Source organism: Nilaparvata lugens, chromosome X (assembly GCF_014356525.2).
Source record: "Nilaparvata lugens isolate BPH chromosome X, ASM1435652v1, whole genome shotgun sequence".
Classification (NCBI taxonomy): Eukaryota; Metazoa; Arthropoda; class Insecta; order Hemiptera; family Delphacidae; genus Nilaparvata; species Nilaparvata lugens.
In genome coordinates, this window is record NC_052518.1 from 30,638,890 (window position 1) to 30,663,054 (window position 24,165).

At 34.6% G+C, this 24,165-nt stretch overlaps 1 protein-coding gene across 1 annotated transcript in view; it reads left to right on the plus strand.

Moving 5' to 3' along the window:
- LOC111049044 (galactosylgalactosylxylosylprotein 3-beta-glucuronosyltransferase S) overlaps positions 1 to 23,901 on the plus strand; it is a 63,363-nt gene extending 39,462 nt beyond the window's left edge. The window contains exons 3-6 of the mRNA XM_039443151.1: positions 3,020 to 3,279; positions 5,477 to 5,683; positions 19,166 to 19,301; positions 23,719 to 23,901. Of these exons, the coding sequence (XP_039299085.1) occupies positions 3,020 to 3,279; positions 5,477 to 5,683; positions 19,166 to 19,301; positions 23,719 to 23,765 (650 nt within the window). The 3' untranslated portion in view covers positions 23,766 to 23,901. The remainder of the gene's footprint in view (positions 1 to 3,019; positions 3,280 to 5,476; positions 5,684 to 19,165; positions 19,302 to 23,718) is intronic.
- Positions 23,902 to 24,165: the final 264 nt, after the last annotated feature.

The following is a 24,165-nucleotide window of genomic DNA, read 5'->3' on the forward strand; positions in this document are numbered from 1 at the left end:
CTCTTGGATCCTCCCTCGCCGATAGAGATCTTGATCCTCCTGTCAGATGACCAGACATTTCTGTGCCCATGACGGTCGGCCGCAGCGTTGAGGATCTTGAGATGCTCCGCAGTCAGATCCTCGCGAATGGTGACGCTGGAACCCTTCAGCTTCCTCTTAGCATCGAAGATCATCTTCCTGGTCTGGTAGCTGCAGAGTCGAACTATGATGGGTTGGTCCTTAGGTTTCGCTTGCCCTTGTTGAGGTGGTTGACGCCTTCCAACGCGATGCAAGCGGTTGACATCCGCCAGAGTCACGGGCACATTCAGCTTCTTGTTGAAGACATCAAGCGCCAGCAGGTCCATGTCTTCTTTGTCGCTCTCTGGGATCCCAAAAATACATATTGAATGTCGGCGCCCGTATTGCTCGAGGTCGTCGACCTTCAGGTGACAAGACACCTCCAGCTCACGAATTCTATCGTGCAGCTGTTTGTTCTCCTCCTTCAATGCCTGAAGTTCCTCGAAAATAGACTTCACAGCAATTGAGACGGAATTCTGCACAGATTCCTCGATTTGCTGTCGAATAATGCGGAGGGTCTCTTCAGACAATGATCCAGAAATAGCTGGCTCTGGCTTCGGAGCGTTGACCTCATTCTTCGGCGTGCCTCTGTTCGGTCGAACCATAGTGTACCGTTAGGTGGATTTACACTTTTACAGGCGAGAAGGTAGACTGAAGAATTAGGAATGTTTTTTCAAGATAAATAAAAAGAGTGTGAGTTAATCAAAAATATAATTTCACTATTGAATTTAGCTCGAGAAACTGAATAACTAGATGTATAATTTGTAGTGAATTGAACTGTATAACCCTACAAAATATCTATTAGAAGACGGAGCCGAACTAGCACACGTTCACTCACTTGACATAAACAAGAGCGAGAGCTCTTGAGAGAGAGAGAGAGAGAGAGAGAGAGTGTAGAGAGACAGATAACATAACAGTAATGAGGAAATGGGAGTGAAAATGGTCAGAGTTGAATTCATATTCAACTCTTTTCATATTCATAGTTGATTTTCTGATTTCATAGTTGAATTCATATTTTCAAACTTTAAAATTAAAAAAAAAAGTTTTAAAAATGTTCATGTCTAGACCTAAAATTTTAAGTATTCAAACACTTCTAAAAACCTTTGCCTGTCCCTTTGTGAGCAAAAAATTATCTTATTAACCTAGTACGTTTTTACTATTATAATAGAAAGCTATATTAAAACAGCTAAAACTCCCTTGTTTTCGGGTATTTTCGAAAATAGGACTTACGCTTTAAAGAATTTGGGGTAGCTGAATTCAAATCTGAAATCAAAATTCCTCTATCTCCATTATTGGAAGATTTAGATTTTGGTGGAGAGGATAGCGTTGAAAAGTAGGGCAGGCCGGGCTCGTGTTGCTTACTACTAGTGTGTACTGATTTTGCTCCGAGTCGTTCAAGGACACGAGCCAACACAGGCCAAATCCGTAGGTGTGTAGGGCCCTTTAGATGGGGCTATGAAGATCTGCAACCAGAGGCAAAGAAAGTTTTTTGTAGGTAATTGGTGAATGGAAAGGGTAATTGCATCGGAGCTTGCTTTTGAGCGTCCTCCTGGCTAAGTCTGAAGAGAGTCTTAGTAACAACTTACAAATATGGCAGGAGGAGCTGCTGAATAAGAACATGCGAATGAATGTGGATAAGACAAAAGTGATGCATGTAGCGAAAGATCAGAGGCAGTTGGAGATATTCAGCGGGGAAAGACAGTTGGAGCAAGTAGAGTCCTTCAAGTACTTGGGAGCCACTATTGCTTGTGATGGAAGAATGAAAAACGAAATAAGCAATAGAGCAGCAGTGGCAGGAAAGTTGTACTGGGTATTATCTAGAAGGTTCCTCAGCAAAAGGGAGGTGAGCCAGGCTACCAAATTAGGGGTTTTCAGATCTACAAAATATGCAGATCTACAAACATATTATGATACAATCCTAACCCACTCTTGCGAAACATGGACGCTCTCCAAAAGAAGCCAGAGTCAGCTGCAGGCCCAAAAGATGCCTTGATGCCAAGAGGTACTTGAGGAGGGTAGCGGGGAAAACAAGAAGAGAGAGGATAAGGAACCAAAACATCAGAGACAGCCTGAATTCCAAACCTCTGAAGCAAAATATTGAAGCCGCATAGTTGAGGTGGCTGGGACATGTGATGAGGATGCCGACTGACAGACTGCCAAGGAGGGTTTGCGAGTGCAAGGTTGTGGGTGCTAGGGGGGAGGAAGACCGAGGAAGAGATGGGAGGATGGTGTTCGAAAGATGGCGGAAGAGAGAGGCGCGGAGTGGAGAGAAGTGAGAAGGAAGGCGCAGGAATGAGAAAGATGGGGGGCTCTCGTAAACCTCAACACCTAACGGTAAAAGAGGATTGACTTAGTAAGTAAGTAAACAATAAGTATCCTAGTTATATTCCTTTTAGAATTGAAAAATTATTGGGTTTTGTCATATTTCCGCATTATCTCAACAATCATTAGAGTTACATAATTTAAATTAGTTTCAATAAATTTCTCAGCTAATCCTACATCTTAATTAATTACTTTAGTACCCTTATGAGGCCGATATGAAATAATAGAATTGAAAACTTGGAGACAAATATGTAAGTCTCCGCTGTAAAACTCACGAAGTTTGTAGGTCTATTTCTGAAACACTATGTATGTAATAATTCCTATAAGAATACGGCTATGAAACGGGATACAAGTATCAAATTCTTGGCAATAATATAATAGAGAACACCTACATTATGTGTGTGTGTATATATTTTTATTGTATATGCATGATCTATTAACATACGCATTTACTAGAGATTGGTAACGGTATGCCAACAGGGAAGAATATTTTAACAATGCTTTTAATAAATAAGTGGTTGTGACAATTTCAAGTAGGTTTATCCAATAGCTTATTAATTTATTCGTTAGGCTCAAGTATAATACATTTATGACAATGAAAATATCGATGAAATTTAATGATTAATTGGCTTGTGAACAGGTGTTCCATACACTCATTTGGCGAGTCCCATGCCGGAAATGTACAGACATGTGAGTATTGTACCACGAGGTGTGGCAAACAGACGCGCGGCATTATCATGGATACGCGTCAACATAAAAAATGGAGTCATTTATTTCGGGGATGATGATAACACGTTCGATTTGAAACTTTTTGAGGAGATTCGTGACACACGTAAAGTCTCTATGTTTCCGGTTGGACTAATCGGTGAATATAGTATTAGCTCGCCGATTCTGAAGGAGGTGAGCATCCATCAAAACATGTTAGTTATAATTATATTCCAGTAATTGATGGATACACAATCAATCATAATTGATTGTTGAAAGCTATGTCAAAGAATAAGAGTACTCGAGGAATAATTCATCATTCATCTTAAAATTGTCAACACATATTCTTCGAACCATTATACAGATCAAGTTCGATGGCCAACAAAATTGACTCTCTCCTTAGTCATTTTCAGGATTTAAGAAGATAACATTAAACGTGCGTAAGAAAAAATCTGGTATGGCGCACTCATTCTACTTTTCTTGTCATGCTTGTTGTACTTTCCTTGTCAATATACCGTTCAAATTGTGATTAGAAATAATATTAGCATTTAACAATCGCAAGGGGCAATTCAATTCTCTTGAAATTTTGAATTGCATTCCTCATAAGTTAGAATTGAATAGTCACGTATATTAGCCTACCATAATGTTAGTTAGCCCAGTGATGCGGGTTGTCTATCTGTGATCCACCTCATGCATGAGAGGGTGGTTACAACGTTCATTTTTTCAAGGATGTGATGGAGCAGGGGAATCTCCCAGGAAGGAGACCAGGATATTAATTTCAAAACATTTGGACTAGTGACTTGAGAGAAAATTTGGGGTAGAAAGTTGACAGAATACATTTTTTCTCGAGAATGTGGCGAAGTTTCTGCAATTTTGCCCGAAATGAGACTCATGTCAGTTAATAGGGTTTTTATATAGCCATCCAGAACATGAATTTGAGAAAACTGTTGAAACCGTTTTTAGAAAACTGTGAAAACACCAATTTTGACTCATCCGTCAGTTCCTATTGCATTATATTGAATTTGTTCGCATGTGTTCCTCAATATATTTTTTTAACAATACGTTTGTCAATATGCTTAACAATTTATTCATTCATATGTATTAACTATGTTAATGGAAGGGGTGTGGATAGATATACTTTATTTATAAATTGCTACTAGTCTTGTCGCCCATGTTAAAGCATATAAGAGATTAATGTACAAGAGTCATTTTTTTAAACCTCCGATCACAGATCAGAAGACATTGTTATACGTGATCGGTGCAGCCAGATCGTCAATTGTTGTCGAGTTAGAGACCCAGATACCTGCCTCTCTTGAGTCTCCCACCAATTGCTAGTTGCGTAGCAAACTTGCAAGCAAAAGGCTATAGTTCAGCATAAATCCTACAAAAAATGATTCAAATTTATGCAGGAAACGTTATGAGTGATGATGTTTTGCGTGAATGTTGTCGGAAAATTAAAGACGTCAGTTGAAATAGCTTCAACTCGACCTCACATTACTGGTGCAACCAAACGCCTTCTCCAGCAAATCAAATGGAATAGTCTCGATCACCCACCAAACAAACCTGACTTGGCCACTAGTTTTCCCCCAAATTCTAGACATGTCTTCAATGACAGAGCTTCCAAACTAACAATTGAGCTAAAAAAAAGGGGAATAGCAAACTCATTTGGCGACAGAATTTTTTGATGAGGATTTTGGTAGGCTCCACTGGTATGACAAATACCTCAACCCTCACGACAATCATGTTGAAAAAATAATCATAATCCTCTTGCTTTCTTTCTCTTTTAGCTCATTTGGGTACTTTCATGTTGATTATGCACTCTCCAACAAATAGTGACAAAAACAGCACGGAAGTGTAAAAGTCTGTAGGTTTCACTCAGTATCATTCTATTATAATATAACTATTATAAGATAACATATAAAGATATGTTACTATATCTTTTATATTGATTATTCTACTATTCTATTATTATTCTATTATAATATAACTATTATAAGATAACATATAAAGATATGTTACTATATCTTTTATATTGATTATTATTATTCTACTCTTTGTTCCCTCTCATTTTACTACTATTTGATTCTAGGAACTCTCCCCCATTAACAGACGAATAGTCTTCTTGGGGGATTTCACTTTTCAATATTGTTACAATTTAAAAATAAATGCACTTATTTATCTTTATATTATTTTATTGTTATTAAAGTATTTTGTACAAACTTGTAATTTTTATGTGGAGATGAATTGACTAAGTATAAATGACTTTCAGTGAATAATTATTCTTTTAAAAATTCGTCTTCTATTTATGGCCAATATGAGGTAGAAAAAATAAGCCTCCTACATGTATCTACAGTCTCCGATTCGCTGTTAAATAGATTTTTTGTCATTGCAGGGTAAAGTTGTCGGCTTTTTCGATTCTTGGCCGGCAAAAAGGATGTTCCCTGTTGATATGGCTGGATTTGCTGTTAATGTCGAGTTTTTCCTGCAACATCCAAATGCTACAATGCCCTACAAGGCAGGCTACGAAGAAGATAGATTCCTGAGAAGTTTGGGATTAACACTGGATCAAATAGAACCCAAAGCTAATGGATGTTCAGAGGTAAATACAATAACTATGTTTTACCCTCGAGGAGTTAAAAGTGAAATGAATGTCTTACTTCTTTAGGGCTACTTTTGAATATAAATAAAAATAGAAATCTAAATATCAATTTAATATTTAATTTAAAATTATTTAATCACATGTTTCGGCTATATGATGCCATTCAAGTCATTAAGCCGTGTCCACACTATGCCGAATGGGATCGATCGACACTGTTGAACAAGTGTGGACATGTCGCCCGGCTTTGTTGGGTCGCTAGAATTGGCTAACTCGGCACTCGCTGACTCAATGTTAAATCTGCCGTATGAAACTTAACTGCGCTGATCGGAATTGACTAACTGTGGAAGTGGCTGTTTCTGCATCGACCGGAATTCGTTGACTGAGAATTCACTGACTCTCCCTCTTTCCAACAGCAGTCGACAGAAATGGCTAAGTCTGGAACTGGCTAACTGAGGATCCACTGATTACTACGTCATCGTCTGCTTCGTCTGCTACTCATTCCCTCGCACTCGGTTCTGTTCACTCTTTCACACTGGGACGGATAACAGATTTCGGCACACTAAGTTCGTATATTTTTTGGTAGCTTATTTCGGTATATAAATGATTGGATCTTATGTAAAATTTGCTGATAAATCCAATAAAACTAGTAAGAGGTTAGTAACTTTGATGGTTATTGAAATATCAGGCATAATATTATGCCGAAAACCATTATTTTCTCCCGTTAAGAGTTGTTCAACTTGATTGATAGTATTTGAATTGGATGAAACTTAAATAATGAATATAACATTTTCAATCACCCAATAATAGTTTGAAATGCTGCAATACTTCCATACCTCAGGAATCAGGATTGAAAGGAGGCAACAAAGAAAAAAATACTATCAATTTTGAAGAATCAGTGTTTTGATTAAGCCTCGTTTATACTATTTAACTGTTATAAAACAATTTTGTATCACAAAAGTGACAAAAAATTATTTAACTTTGTTATAAAATAAAAAATAAACATTCTCGAACAAATAAATATAATATTGTCATATAACGTTACTGACTCAGAGTCTCAGTCAAGATGGATTAAGGACTCAATGTAGTCTCTCATAAGAGTATCTAGTATACCCATATCCGTTCACAGTAGAATTTTTAGTATGGCATAATTTTCCGAAAATGAATTGCTTCAAGAATAGAACTTTCCACTAAGCATTTATGCAATCCAACACCTGAAAAGTGAATGTAGCCTATGCAATCATAAGGGGAAATTTGTTTGAAAATGATTTGTATATAACAGAGTTTTCAGCATTCAAAAATACAAACCAATCTAGTGAAGGTCGATTCCCTGCCTACTCCCCCCCCCCACAAAAAAAAACTCGTTACATCATGAAACAACAGACGATGCGAACTATAACACATTTGTGTAATTCAATACTAGTCCAGTCAACGAAAGATTGTAGAAGGAAACGTTTGGAATACAATTTTTGACCCCACAACACTTTTAAGGATAGTAAGTAGGTAAACATTACAAAAGTCCTCACTCCTACCCCCTGTGTTAAGTGGGTGGGGGTTATTTAAAAGTTCCATATTCTGGTTTTTTGCATATATCTTAAACAAATTCGCCTTTCGGAAATTTTTGTCGAATACAAAATTAAAGCTTACGAATTAGCCTACAAGTTTCATCCTTAACATTTTTTCATATGTCTCATAGTTTTCTTTTCTAGATATGAGCTCTTGAAGGAGTCACATTTTTAAGGAAACCCTTCCGGCTCAGATTTTTTCATCTTTTTGGCCTTATAACTTTTCCACGATTGAATGAAAAAATCTGTGCCAATCATGAGCCTATAGAGCACCTTATTCTCTTCAATCTCATGAATCTTTTCATTATTTTACGCATCTCCCCACGATTGTTGCAGCCATTATAGTGTTGAGTGTATAAACTTCAGTTCAACAACAATAGATCAATTGACAGGGAAATTTGGAGGGAATGTTTGGAACACAATTTTTGACTTCGCAGCTTTGTTTTGACTACTTAGAAGGTCAATATATCAAAATTCCTCATCCCTACCCCTTGTGCTTAAGGGATGAGGGTGGTTTGAAAGTTTGGTTCTTTCATTCCTGGCTTACACGCATGTATCTTGAGAATAATGCATTTCAGCGACATGATTAACTGAACAAGATTTAAGCTAGATAAATTTCCTACAAGTTTTGTACAGTGGAGTTTTGTGATATCTCCTTTGATTTTTTAGATATTCGCTTTTAAAAGTGTGAAATCCTTGAAAATACAGTTTTTCTTACAACTTTTTGCACTTTCAGGGCTTATGACTTAACAAAAATGCATTGAGAAAATTAGTACTGAACGTTGGGTTGTAGAGGATTCAATTCTCTTCAATTTGATGTATTATTTCAACATTCTCAATACAGCAATAATTGATCATTTATCGATGTAATTTGAACACAATATCTCGAACACAATTTTTGATTCTGCAGATACATTAAGACTAGTTAGGAGCTGAAAATTTCGAAAATCCTCATCCCTACACCATGTGCTAAAGGTGAAGTACCGACAAGTTGACACTTGATGCTGTATTGACAATTTGACACTCAACACTGAAGCTGCTATAACAATTGATGGAAATCATAAAATGGTTAAAACCATCAAATTAAAGAGAATTTTCTCTTTCCAATTTGATAAGACTTGACCACCTCTGTTGACGAAAGTCAATTGGAGGATGAAAAGATGCGGATTTCTTTATTTTACATGCTGAACTCAATATAATTAAAAATTCATTTATTGACATAAAACATTCTAAAATGAATGGCCAACGTCACAACAATTTTAAAGTTACATAATTTAAAAGCTTCAGACAATAGAAAAAGGCTACATAGTATAATGGTTAGTCTAATCAAAAGTTACATCAAAGAGTTATATATCAAAATTTACCTTCTTATAATTATAATCTAGGAAGTTGATTTCAACTTCAAAAATCGGCAACTTTATATAAACCTTCATCCTTAAAGATATTTTTACTGTGTTTTTGAAAACTATACCCTAAAGATCTCTAACAATTACTATATAATTATAATCAGTCATATAATTTTGTACCTGTTTAAAGCCACCACCCTTCTTCGAGATCTAAGATTCAGTTCTAAGGAATGATCCTGTGCCTAGTAATTATAACTCGCACTTTGCACTCGGGGCTTCGCCCCTGGCACCACTGAAAATATAATTCATTTTTATAATTCATGTTTATAATTCATTTTTGGTTGAAACCTTTTCTTTCGATAGAATTATCCAATAAAACGTTAGATAATTCTGAATTTATTTCAACTCTTCTCTCATGAATTATACAAAAGTCATTGTTTCGAAGAAGTAGTTGCCATGAAACTGAGAGACAAGGAAGAAGATTGGAATTGGTATTGAATAGAAAGAGATGGAGAAACAACAGCCAGCAGGTAGTGTGCCATCCAGGATAGGGTCGGTTGCACAAAAGCCTGTCAAACTCTAACCATGATTGAATGCTATGTGAAGAGAAGCATTCTTTTCAAAAAAGACTTCCCTAATTGCTTCTTTTGGCATTTGATCATGATTAAAATTCAACAGGCTCTTGTGCAACTGGGAAAATGCGTTTGTTCAATTTGGAGTAACCATAAAGTATCTTGTGATTTATAATTAGATTTCCTATTGAATAGGTCAAAGGCCTATTCATACAGCAACCACATAGTACAAATTGTATTATTGTATTATGTGATCGCTGTATTCATAGCCCAAAACATAGGCCTAAGAAGTCTTGCTGCCCTGACAACCACCTGTTTATTGGAATAGAAACTAGTTTTCATATTTCAACCATGGTATCTTTAGTTAACTCAACAAATACGAGAATAATTACTTTCTATGTGACAATAGGAAACATGAAAATAATAAACAAGTCATTACCACGAAGCTATAAAAAGTGTGAGAAGCTTATTTCTCTTGTAGAAATCGTATTGTCAAATTATTCATAAATACAATTTAACGTTGTACACTGGAAAGTAAAATAATAATGCTAATAAGGCAAATAAGTACTCCACATTTGATACCTACATGTTCTCCAATGATAATCATGTAATCACACAACACAAGATAAGGTTTTTTAATAGAAAATACAATAATAAAGGCAAATTATTATTCCACATTTGATATGTGAATGTTCTTCAAAGATAGCCGACTATGTGATTACACAACAGGTAGCCTACACAACACACAGATGAAATTAGAAATAATACATGAGGCTAATTGGATAAAATTACTCTATTATTACATTACTGAATTAACATTGATTTAAACAGAATTGTCTTTAGCAAGTAAATAGTGATTAGCACAATGTTATTCGAAGGAAGAATGATTGTATCTGAAGCTCTAGACAGTTTTTAAAAGTGTAAAATCCTTGAAAATACAGTTTTTCTTACAACTTTCTGCACTTTCAGGGCTTATGACTTAACAAAAATGCACTATATGAAATTTTGCATATAGATACTTAATTAACCGAGGATGGTTATAGGCCTGTTTTAAATTCTTCAAATTTTCATTACGTCAAGTTTTCAATTTGTCAAGTTTTAAAATAGGCCCTTGCAGAGCACGGATTACATGCTAGTCAATAATAAAGTTTTGATCAAGGAATAAGGGAGTGTTATTTCCATCGATTTGCAACATTCAGAACAGTACTGAACTTTACTCTGCACGACACTCCACAGCGTTTTCGGCCAACTGTACAGTGCGTCAGTCAGTCTATCAGTGACTTGACTTGATGTCTCAAATGAGGAAGAGGCTGAACAAATTGAATAAAAAATATCATAGAGATTTACAATTTATTGATGAAAATATAAACACATCGAAGAATGCGTTTTTGCATTGCGGGTACTAGTCCAGGCAATGAATGCTCAAAAACGTTTATAGAAGGAAAAGTTAGGAAGACAATTTTTGACCCCGCGGATCTCTTCAGGGTAGTAAGGTGGTGAACATATCGAAAGTCCCCATCTCTACCCACTGTGCTGAGGGTGTGGTGGTGGTGGTTCAAAAGTACATTTTTTTGGTTTCTTGCATATAACTCGAAAACTATACATCTTACGGACATGACTATACAATAAAACATTGAAGCTTACATAATTTCCTACAATATTCATTCCACGACTTTTTCTATACCTTCCATACTTTGAATGAAAAATATTCAAAAATTTGATGAAAACCTGTTATTCCAACAATTACATACTTTCAAGACCGGATTTCTTGTAAACTGTTGGAAATATCACAAAATTCCACTCAACAGGAATTGTAGAGAATTTATCAAACTTAATTTAGAGCAGTTATCTTGGTTGAACGCATTGTTGCAAAGATATAAGCGTGGAAGCAAAAAGCTAAAGAATGCAACATTTAAATCACCCTCATCACTTCAAAAAATGGGGTAGGGATGGGGACTTCTGATATGTTCTCCTCCTAACTAGTATCAACAACGCTGCAAAGTCAAAAATTGTGTTCAAAACACTCCTTAAAAATTCATTTGTCAATTGGTCAATTGTTGCAAAACTGGAAATTTCATATTCAACACTAGATAAAGCTGCTGCAAAAGTCGTAGGGAAATGCGTAAAAGTGTTGAATTATACATCAAATTGAAGAGAATTTGATGCTCTATGAGCTCACAATTAGCATGGATTTTCTCCATGGGTTTCAAAATTTTCATTTTGAATGTTGCATTCTTTTAAAGCTGCTACATTTTTCTCATCAAATACCTTAACACATAGCTTGACATTTTGCCTTTCAAGGGAACTTGGGAAGAGAACTTTTCTGTCGAGTGGAGGTGCTAATTTGATAACACTATTCGCTTCTGAGTAATGAAACGTTTTCAAGTGAGAAAAGCTTGCAGTGAGGATACTATCATGGTTAGCAGAATCTGGTATGTGAAAAGTTTGTTTTGAGTCAGTCTGATTCATCCAGTTGTTACGAATACATGTACAGAAGATATGTACAGAATCAAATAGTAGAAAATATACTATGTGAGGGATCAATCTATATATAATGTGTTCTGAGTCACAAAAACGATAAAATTTCAACAAAATAATCAATTTCAATGAATATTTTAGTTTTCAATCAACAATATCTTCTGATTGCTACAATTCAAATGTATAATCCAAAATCCCTTTGGGCGTGATTTTGTGCGCTCTCCGGTCTCAGGTTGAAGAGCACAAAATTACGCCCAGAGGGATTTTGAAATGTACATTTAAATTGTGACAATTAGAGGATATTGAAAATTTTGCATGAAAAATTGGTTCTAGACTCTAGACTTCTCTAATGTATCCAAACGATTTATTGAAAAATCAAACTAAAATATATATTGCAAACACCAATGTATATACCGGTAGTGACTGGACTATAATGTTTTAAAGGGTAAAGGGTAGATAAGCGAGTTTCGATTTTTCTTCTAAATTGCCTTTTTTGTATTATTCAGAATACATAGTTATAATCGTATAATGGTGTTACATTTTGATGAATAACATACTTTTGCACTTTTGAAATTGTTATTTGAGAATATTATATTTTTCCAATAAACATGTGTTTCAACCAGCAAGGAAAACCGGGAAGAACGTGAAATATACAGGAATTTCCTGAGCCTGATTCAGTGGACACTCTTTATAGAGATTAGGTTAAAATTTTGTTAATAGCTTCGGTCCAAACGCGGCTCAAGTCAACTCGCTAACACTCATTCAATAAATGTAATTGAATTAAAAATATCTGAATAATAGTTACAGAACAGAGTTAAAACGAATATATAATAATAACAACAATGTTATTATCATATTTAATTCTATTAATGTAATATACAATATTAATTCGAATTCAAATTCATTCAAATAATTCTATTATTATTGTTTTAAATGTCATAATAATAATAATAATAATATAATAACATTTGTACTAATAATAACAACAATGTTATTATCATTAGTACAAAGCTATGCCAAAGTTATAAAATCAGAATAATTTGTTATTATGACAAAACAATAATAATAGAATGAATAGACTCATATAATAGAACAGGAACCCCAGCAATAATAAGAATTCAATCATGGCAATATATTCAATACCCTCTAGAATATTATATAAAGAGATGATAATTTGGCCGGAGGATAATGATGACAAGGATGAGGAGGAGGAGGAGGAGGAGGAGGAGGAGGAGGAGGAGGAGGAGGAGGAGGAGGAGTAGTAGTAGGAGGAGGAGGAGGAGGAGGAGTAGGAGTACGAGTAGGAGGAGGAGGAGGAGGAGCTTGTGGTTGTAGAGGGGTTGGTGGAGGTGGATGAGGATGATGAGGAGACGATGACGAAAGGAGAAAGGTGAAAACGATGACGTCATAATCAGTGAGTTGCGAGTTAGCGACTTCCAAAGTTAGCCATTTCCAATTCTCCACAATTTTCTGGCCAGAATCAGCGGGTTCCAGAGTTAGCCAATTCTGTCGGCGACAGAATCAGTGAGTTCCTAGCCAGTCACTTCCACAACCACAGTTAGCCAAATTCCAGTTAGCCAATTCCGCGTTCCCACTTTGTTGAATCATGTCGGCCCAAACCGAATTCAACCCGAATCAAGTCGGTTCGGATCGAGGAAGTCGAATCGAAATCAGTAGTGTGGACGTGTTGAATGAGGTTGCGCAACATTTCTTACTGTTCTTTCAATATTCATTAACTTCAATTTAAATTCACTTACACCGGCGTGTGCCGCTCGGCTAATCCACATTTACGGAGGTATGTGGACAAGTCAAATATTGAACGTGTCGATCGACATGTGTGGATCGACTTTGTCGATCGGCATAGTCTGGACGTGGCTTTATATTTCATCATAATAGCCGAAACATGTTGTGACTAAATAATTTTACAAAGGATACTTAGATTTCTATTTTTATTTATCTGTGAAATGAATGATATAGCAGGTTTCGTTAACAATTGTATCATGTTTATTTTTGTATTGAAGTATATTCAATATTTAGCTTCCGTTCAACATTGAAGCATAAGAGCATAATCAATAATAATTATATCATAGACAATAGCATTATAATATCAACAATGATAATTATATAGTACGATAGTACTATTATATAATAATAGCACGGTAATCCGTGCTTCGCAAGGGACTGTTTAACCTGTACTTGATAGTGCATCCTATGGGGCTCGCATCACATTTATTAGCTACTTTCAAATCTCCCAGATTATCTTGCAGGATTATCTTGCCGGACATCAACAGGAGACTTTTCAAATTACACTGCCAACAGGGATTCCATATGAAAGAAATTTCCTGTGACCAAAGTAAGAAACATGTTTTTGATGGACTTTTTACCAATTGAATGAACATTTCTATGAAACGTTACTTTGAAAGTTACTAATTATAGATTGAGAGCCTTATACAAAGATTAGAATTACCCTAGCAATGTTGAATGCTTCTGGGAATTTGCCTGGAGAGAAGCTATGGTTGATAATATGGAGGAGTTGGATGCACATTCTCCTTCAGCGGTCTAGTAGGGATGGTTTCCCAACCCGACGCGGGGTTACGACTACATCCAGCAGCTTACGTTCAGTACGGTAACTTGCTGGAACACAGTGGCATAGTCAGAATCCCTCACCTCAGATGGACAAGAGGGATATGGATCGTCGCAGCCAAATGCTCCCCCACATCAGCAAAAATCTATTGAATTTGTTCGCTCTCTCTTTCGTTTTTGAAGGGGTGTAATAGAATTAGAGACCTTTTCAGAAATGTAGGCTTTAATCAACTAGAACTGAACATGAATGGTTGAATAAGAGGAATCAACAAATTGATACATTATGGTTACATCACCACATTCTTCCCTCATTTGAGAGAATTCCAATTCAAGAGTTCTAAGGTTTAGGTTTAGGCTAGATAACGAAAAGATACTGTGGATTCACGTCCATTCTGATGACAGATGAATGCATACTCGGGATTGGCTTGAATGAGTTCAACCTCTTCGACTAAAGGGTCGCTTTTTGATCTTCTAACTAGCTTCTTCAGCTTCAGGGGCTGACAACCAAAAAAGAAGCTGGTCGGAGAACGTCGAGGGTGCAGAAACATTCGTTCATGCAGTGTGGCATTGGTCGCTATGCACAGTAGAGGACGGATTGAGTGTAGTGCTCCTGAAAGGGCTGTTCGGCAAGGCAAGGCTTTCCAAACCCAAAGCTATGGTTTTTCAAACAACCCCCACATATCGTTCCGCTTGCCCATTTCCTTTAGGGTTGTAAGGCGTTGTAAGGCTGATCGCTATACCTTTTGACTGTAAGTGAGCTCTAAGACGATGCGATATGAATGACGATCCTCGATCTCTATGTATGTACGGATGAAGACCATGTGTATGAACGATCACTATCTGTATGAATGTATGTAAGGATGAAGACAAAAAGGTTATCGAGACATATTTAATGACTATCTCGGCTGATGTATCTGTACAAGGAAAAGCCCATGGAAATCGGTAGTATTCATCCACTATAATAAGTGGATACTTATTTCGTGTCGATGATAGATAGAAGTGGACCTAAATCAATATCAAGTCGTTCGAAGGGTCGTGTCGATTTTATGAGGTTTCAACTCTGATAAAACCTGGCATTTAAACCATGTGAGGCGTAAGTCGTCCAGTGAAAAGGGGAGATTCTTTATTTTTACCCAATGGGAAAGACGGGTGACACCAAGGTGAAATAGGTCATGATATTTTTGTAGAGTGTTGTCTTTTAAACAGCCAATTGTTGCGCAAGCTCTTGAAAGTGCGTCAACGGTAACATTAAGATTTATAAATCCTGGTTTATAAATTATATAAAATTTATATTCGGAAAGTTTGAGGCACCAACGTATGATTTTCTTGTTTTTATTTTATTTGTACTGAGCATGTATGTCACTGATTTTTGGTCGGTAATCAGGGTGAAGGAGCGCCCTAGTAAGTAATGCCTCCATTTTCGAATTGCTTCAACAATAGCATGTGCCTCTTTTTCGATTGAAGAGTGTCTGCTTTCGCTTTGAGACAATGATCGTGAAAAAATGGCTACTGGTAGATCATTTTGAGAAGGAATAGCCCCAATTGCTTGATCCGATGCGTCGGTAGTTACAGTCAACCGAGCGTTGTCATCAATGTGCACAAAATGGCTGAAGCTATTTCTGATATCAAGTTGTGGAATGCCGCTGTTTGTTCGTCTGTAAGTGGAAACGTCTTGACATGAGCTAGGGGATGGATTTTTTAGAGAAATTCCGTACTCATTTGGGATTGGGAATTCTAGTAGTTGACTGAGTCTATCTGGATCTGGTTTCACTTCTCCCTCCTAAATCAAATATCCCAAGTATTTCAGGGTAGAAATAAGGAAACATAACCTTTTTTCTGGACTATTTTAATGAATCAAAATTCGGGGGAGGAACAGTTTTGGGCTGTGCCTGTTGATCCTCCCCAAATTATTTTAAATAATAATTTTGTATCATTGAATCAATAAAATAATGATAATGATAATAATATTTGCATTTGTCCTGGTTTACAGTTGAATTGTTTTTTTCATTGTGTCTAGAAAACGTTGTGGTTTGTTATCATGTTCTGGTTTGTCTATCCCGCAAATAATAATGTCATCCAAGTATGCATAGACACCTTCCAATCTCTCATTTTGTATAATCAAATTTATAGTACGCTGAAAAGCTGCCACACCATTTGTTATTCCAAAAGGGATTCTTTTGAATTGATTGACAAAAAAGAGTTGTTGTCTTCGAATGCTATTTTAAGGTCATTTTGACTCCAAGATTTCAAGCTGATGATATGCTGATTTTAGGTCAATTGAGCTGTAAATTTTGAGATTGTATTTACCAAGTCTTCTATTCGATGTAATGGATTGGCTTTAATAAGGGTGTATTTTTTATTGTTTGAAAGTAATCCATCACGAATAATCTAGACTCAACAAGGAACTCTGACTTGTCCATCACACAAAATGTTTCCACCACCCTCGAACTTTGAGTGATTTTAATGCCAAGCTTGGCATACTTGTAAATAGAATTATGAACTCTATTATTAACTCTAGTTGTAACTTTTATTTTAGTCTTCATTGTTGAAATTTCAACTTTCAATTCAATGATATACAGGCTAATAAATATTCCCATGTCAAAAGATAATTGCAGAAAAGAGAAGAAAATAATAAAATATATGGCAATAACAAATGAATATAATACCAAAACTATTGATAGAATGATTTACAAACAAAAAGAAAAAGTAACACAGAATAGAACTCAAAATAATCAAGGAAAAGGAAATGTAGGAAATAAAGAATATATTTGTGTTCCATATAACACAATATTCAATAAAGCTCTAAGAAAAACCTTTACAAAAAATAAATTCATTGTAGGTTATAGGACAACAAATAATGCATTCGAACTGATTAAAAAGAAATCAAATTCAAATGTACAGCAAGATAAGTTCAAAAAATCTGGAATCTATGAACTTAAATGTAGTGATTGCAACAAATTCTATATCGGACAAACGGGTAGAAATTTCCATATCAGGTTTAGAGAACATATCCAAGCACTAAAATCTAAAAATTATACACAAAAGTCGGCATTTGCTGAACATTTGATAGATTCAGGCCATAACTTTACAGATATAAATTCCAATATGAAAATACTAAAGTATGGTAATAAAAGTGGAAAACTGAATGTTAAAGAAGAATTTCATATTTATAAAGCTGCAAAATTGAACAGAGATAAAATAATAAACTTAATCCAATTAGACACCAATAACCCCATTTTTGATAGAATCATGTGAATTTAAATGCACAATATTTATAGTTCTAGTTCATAAAATCATATGATCAAAATAAGAATCTTCCAGCAGTATTAATTTATTTACTTCATATCACTTGAAAATGGCATCAATGTCTGAAACATGTTGTGATTTAATAATTTATAAAGGGTACTGAGATTTTTATTTTTCTTTCTATTTCAATTAATTTATCAATTCCATTATTATTTCTCCCACTCCTAACACCTCGCTACTCGTTTCCTCACCCCCAACTTTGGTCCGCCGTTTTTTACAGTCTTATTCTACTCGTATATTATTCCTCAACCACCCCCCTCTTTCCCCAAATACTCTTCTACGAATCCATAGTATACAGCTGACATCCTTAGTAACTAAATTACCTCATATTCTTGATATCACTGACAATATTGCAATGAGTGTGTTTAATGATGGTATGTGGTGAAATTGTTTCACATAATTGAAAGAACTGAATCTGAAAATCCAATTGTGTCAGTATATAGATGGTTCTTGTAAACTATAACTGGTAATATTTAACCAAGATTCATTTTTCTTTCATCTTGCAGCCTTTCTTATCAGTAATATTGTTAGATGAGGTCTTGGACCAGCAGTAAACCCGAGGGAGTTAATTGTTGAATGAATATCTATTTCAATGTGGATAAATTGAAAATCACGAAAACTCAAGTTTCTAATAACACATCACTTTATTTCACATGGCATGGAATATTGAGATAACTGCTTCTATCATCTGTGACTGGTAGCCAATTGATTTTTTTTTAGTTGCCGATGATGTCCACATGAGCTTTTAGCGTGTGCGTGGGTAATGGGAAGTGCGATGGTGATTTATGAGATGATCAAACGTCCATGCCTATTCGATCGGATTCGGCGGGATTCGAACCCGTGATTCAGATTCAGATTCAGATTCCTTTATTCATGTGTTTAACAAAACAAAATTCAACTTACATTCTAGTGTTAAAAGTAAATACCAATAACACTAAAATAACATGGTAAATGATATTAAACTAAAGAGTTCTAGAATATTATTGAGCAAGAAAAATGAACTATGCGAAAGTTAAGGTACTACTGTAATGTTTTCACATGAAACGGTAAAGTTTGGACCTTAAGAAGTCCAATGCTTTTCAGATGATCTTGTTTTTCTTGTACATGCATGCAGTACGAAAATAATCAATTTCTCTGTTATTCTTTGACCAATCTTAATAAATAAGGTATCCCTGAAATCTTGATACAATTTTCTAACTTTTTTGTCTCTTGTAAGTTTTCTGTAAAGTGAATGGTTTTCGTGAAATTTGCCATCAAAAATTTAAAATGGCCGCCATCGAACATTTTTTTATTTCATTTTTTAAATTTGAGTCTTTATAGCATTAATATTCATGCCAAATTTCAGATCAATACAACATTTCGTTCTTGAGATAAAAATTCCTAAGTGAAAAAAAACAAAATGGCAGCCATATTAAGGATAACCACTGAATTTTGGACACTTCAAATATGACATTTGTAGTCTCCTATCATCCAGGAACAATACCCTAAAATGCTCGACACTACTTCTGAAACACTCTGTATAAATGACTGTGAATTGAAATAAAGAAATTTGAATTTGAAAAAATGTTGACATCATTATTTTCATGCTGCTTGAACTCTTTAGAAATAGTTAGCTTGAATTTTATGCTGTTTCAGGTGCTTGTATGGCATACACAGACTGCTAAAAGGGCGTCACCGGTTCTAAGGATAGACTCAGTTCTAGATAACAGCCTGAAAGACTTGTTACAAACAATGACCTATTTGGGAATCGGCTCTATGAGTGACAGCCATGGTAAGTCATTATACAGTATTTAACTAGCTGGCCCAGCGAACTTCGTTCCGCCAAAAAGTCAATGTATCTCATGTCATACTTGACTTTATTTGGTGAATCATGAAATTTATCTGACAATCAATATTTTCATTTACATCTCAATACGGACTTCCATTGTGCTTAGTCATGCGGCATTTATTATTCCGAAAGCATATTCTTCTCAATCGATTGGTAGTAATATCTATCAGTAAAGTGTTTAATTAAACAAAAACGGATAGGTTAAATCAGTGTTGAATAGGTTAAATCAGTTTCAAATATGAATATTTAATACATTCATAGTTGTTGATTGTCATAGATGTTCGAGGAAATATGCGATATACGATGAATCACACAGAATTCCTTATTCTTTCCATCTTCCATTCTAGGATGAATATCAGCTAAGCTAAATTCAAAAAAATTGTAAATTATTCTGTCATTCTCCAGTAATTAATGAATGCAATATGAACAACTCTCTTTCATGAGGTGAATCATTTTTTCCAACATTTTCCAGTTTCTCAATGATAGGGTACTGATTTATTTGTATAGGTCTTCTAAGGAACCATTATCTACAGCCGGTACCAATCAACTACACTTCAACTCCAAACCTACCGTATTAAGGCTGTGCAAAGGCTAAAAATGAACTTTCTACTGGTGATATTTTTCAAAGTTTTTCGATTTGAATATCATCAAGCTATCAAAATGAAAAAGTTTTCTCAGAAAAACATTTTTTTCCGATCATTAATTTTTGATATATCAATCAGCGCCCAAAGTTAAAATTTTTGGGACATAACATTTCAAAGAGACTAATCAATGAGATTTAGAGGATAAATTATCTATGGTATTTTTGATTGAATGAAACAAAAAAATCGGAAATATCAATTTTTGAGAAAGTTATTCAATTTATTAAAATGACCAAAAATAACTTTTAGTTGAGTTATTTTTGGTAAATTGAATAATTTACCTGTTTATAATTTTTCTGTTTTATTCAATCAAAAATATCATGGATAATTTATCCTCTAAATCTCATTGATTAGTCTCTTGCCGAATTTGAAATGTTCTGTCCCAAAAAATTAAACTTTCGGCGCTCATATCTCAAAAAGTAATGATGAAAAAAATGTTTTCCTGAGAAAACTTTTTCATTTTAATAGCTTGATGATACACGAATCGAAAAACTTTTAAAAATATCACCAGTAGAAAGTTCATTTTTAGCCTTCACAGCCTTAAGCATGCATGGGTGACCTGTTTATTACAGCTGGTAACTTAAGATGCTAAATCATATTATCACAACCTGATCTTGAATCATGATCATCTTTCCGTTTTTCGGTAGCCGCTTGTCCGGCAAGTACGAAACCATGAGTCTGTAAAATGGACTAATAGATAATTATTATTATTAGCCCCCCTATTGAAATTTCTGATCAGAAACCATCCCCAATATTCACACAACATATTCCCAAAGTTTCATGCTGTTCTGTCAAGTAGTTTTTAAGTCTATAGGGAACAAACAAACAAACACACACACATACATACATTCATTTGTATTATATATTATATGATATATATATATCTTCTATAATCTTCTATATATATCTTATATATATATATATATATATATATATATATATATATATATATATAAGATTCCATAATATAGTAGCGTCCTTTGGCTTATCACTCTGCCGTGGACTGAGTTATTAGCATTGATAATATTAATAATAATTCTGATATATATAGAGGAGACACAAGACATACAAGACATAAATCGATTGAAAACACTTGAAAACTTACATTAGAGACGGAAATTTTTGGGAACTTCCCTTCCTCAACCGAGTAGTGAATGCCGAGTGGTCTCGGCACTCACTACCACTACCAGACCACTCGGCACTCACTACTTGGTTGAGGAAGGTAACTCAGTTCCCGAAAATTTCCGTCTCTAATGTAAGTTTTTAAGTGTCTCCAATCTATTTATGTCTTGTGTCTCCTGTTTTAATTTATATTACAAACTTTAAAGTGTCTTCTGTTATGTGTATATATATATATATATATATATATATATAATATATATATATATATATAGTGATGTGGATTCTACATTGATATAATCAATAAATCATCATTCTTTGAGCCTGTTTTTGCTTACTCACTCACTGCCTTTTTACTCGTATAGTCCAGTCAATGTAAGATTATAGAGGGGAAATTTTGGAACACAATTTTTGACCCCGTAGCTCTTTTAAGGGTAGTAAGAGGGTAAACATATCAAAAGTCCTCACTCCTACCCCCTGTGCTAAGGTGGTGGGGGTGGTTTGAAAGTGCCATATTATGTTTTTTGCATATATCTCGAACAATATGCGCCTTTCGGAATTTTTTGTTGAACACAATCATAATATTATAGCTCAAAAATTACTGCCATTTATAAGTTATTCATCCTTATATTTTTTAAATAAATCTGTTGTATAACAGGTGATTGAGACCATGTGTAACAAAAAACGTCTTTTACGGTCATTTTTTATGAAGAAATCATAAATTTCCTTAAGTTCCCATAAATTCCATGGAATTTATGATTTTTGGGAATATTTCCCTTAAATTCCCTGGAATTTTACATCACTATATATATATATATATATATATATATATATATATATATATATTATATATATATATATTATATATATATATATGTAGCCCAAAATTACCTCATTTGAATAATAAATTTCTGCTTCGCTCATTTATATAGTATTGATTCTACCTGCCAAGTCATTGATAGTTTGCCAAAAAAATTCCAGATGTAATGAGATTGGTTTAGTTTTCTCTGAGATATATTAGGTTTTTAGCTCTCAAGGCATTCGTTACATTATTTCTACAATTACGATAGTTCATCATAGATTAGATTAACGTCTTAATTTAGTGGCTGTTCATTTGACGACCGGAATCTACCCAAAATGTTACACAGCTCAAGGATAATCAACTCGCATTGTTGTGTGTATACACACAATCCTACTTGGATTGAATATGGCTACCAAGTTCGTGCGACATACCATAATTTTCTTTAATTAGAAGGAAATGATTACACACTTGGAATAGAGTAACATGAATAAAACATCACTCTGGATTTATATATAAGTTTATAAGCCAGCATATATTTTCATCTACATTAATAACTTTAATTCAATCTAATTTAAAATCAAATCGCATATATAAGTCAAATTTTGTTCCTAAAAAATACAACACAAATATCAGTATTTTAAATTGTACATTAACAATTTAAAACTTAATTTCACTCAATATAAAAATTGTGTTACAATAAATTGATGGTCTAATGCTAGGTTTATGAATTGAATACTGTACTTAAATAATAGGGAAAAGCTCACATAGACAACATTGCCTGTGCATAAGTTCGAATTGAGTTTATAATAATGAGTGTTATTGACAAAATTGAAAAGGAATTGAAGGCTTTGAATCATGAGTATTACATCAATTAGAGGAAAGGATACAAGAAGAAGAATAAAGATAAGACTAATAGAAGGAGAATTATGTGAAAGAAGCGGCGAAGTAAAATCAAATTATTTGACGTTGAAAAAGAGGATCACAAAATGAGAGTGTATATATATATATATATAGTCCGAGCACCTGGCAAAAATTGATGAGGAGGGCAAATCAACCAAGTCAACGGGACCAACCTCCCACGGCAACCGGCAACGATAAGCGAGACAGCAAACTCCTCGTCGACCTCAAATAACCAATTTTTGAGGTGTTTTTTTTTATAAATTGGAGGAGAAGCAACAGTGACTAGACTACGCTGTTTGGAATAAAATTGATAATTATGAAGTAAAATATGAGTAATAGCAGGTGGAATGAGCATAGAATTGGAATTTTTATATATTTATGTATATTAACAGATCTTTGATGTATAATTATTATTTTATAGATAAAAATTCTTGAGTCTCTAAACAAAAGGGCTGTGGAATATTTTGTTTTCTTTCTTAATCCCATCTTGAGAATTGCTTTCTGCACAATCTTCATTCTATCGATATGCACATGGTATGTAGCGCCCCAGGCCAGCAATCTGTAAGACAGCTAGAACTGAACAAATGCGTGCCACACTTGTTTCATTTCATTATAATTTAGAATTCAGCTGAAACACATAAATACCTCTAAATACTGATGAAAGGTAATCCTAGTGGGAGACTTTCAGCGCAGAATGTCAAATCTATGGTCCTTTTAGCATGTTGATAGCTGAGGTGGTAGAATTTGGCCTCAACAAGCTCTGCATCAAGTAGCTTGCCATCATATCCCTGTCTGTATTCGTAGCTTACTAGAGCAATTCATTTGAAATAATAGCAGTATGTTATAACAGACTTATGGAATTACTGTATTTGCATAATTAGAATGTATGTTTTTACAGGTGTCAAAACTTACGCAACCAAAGATGGCAAAAGTCATTTGCTGTGAATGTATTCGGCTTCCAAAAATCAAACGCATTTTGTATCCTCAGAGCTATAAGTAAAGTGTGTATGTAATTGTTTGAGGTTATATCTCAATTAATTAAAAATTTGAGTGTCAAAGATATAAAATCTCTTTTTCTCCACCTACTGTCTAAAGTACTTACTTTACTCCTTAAACATAATACTAAAGTATGACTTTTCGCCCTCGGTACTAAAGAACAGATAAAACTCCCTAGGTAGTAAAATTAAACTCCATTCAAATAACATGGAAAGCATTTCTATTTTTAAAACTTACTTTGGAATAGGTTGGAAGGTCGAAGCTCAGATGAGGAAACATAATAGAGTTGTTGTCATTGAGCCAACTGAATTCAATACTTCAACCAGAAATTTGATCAACTCATGAAACA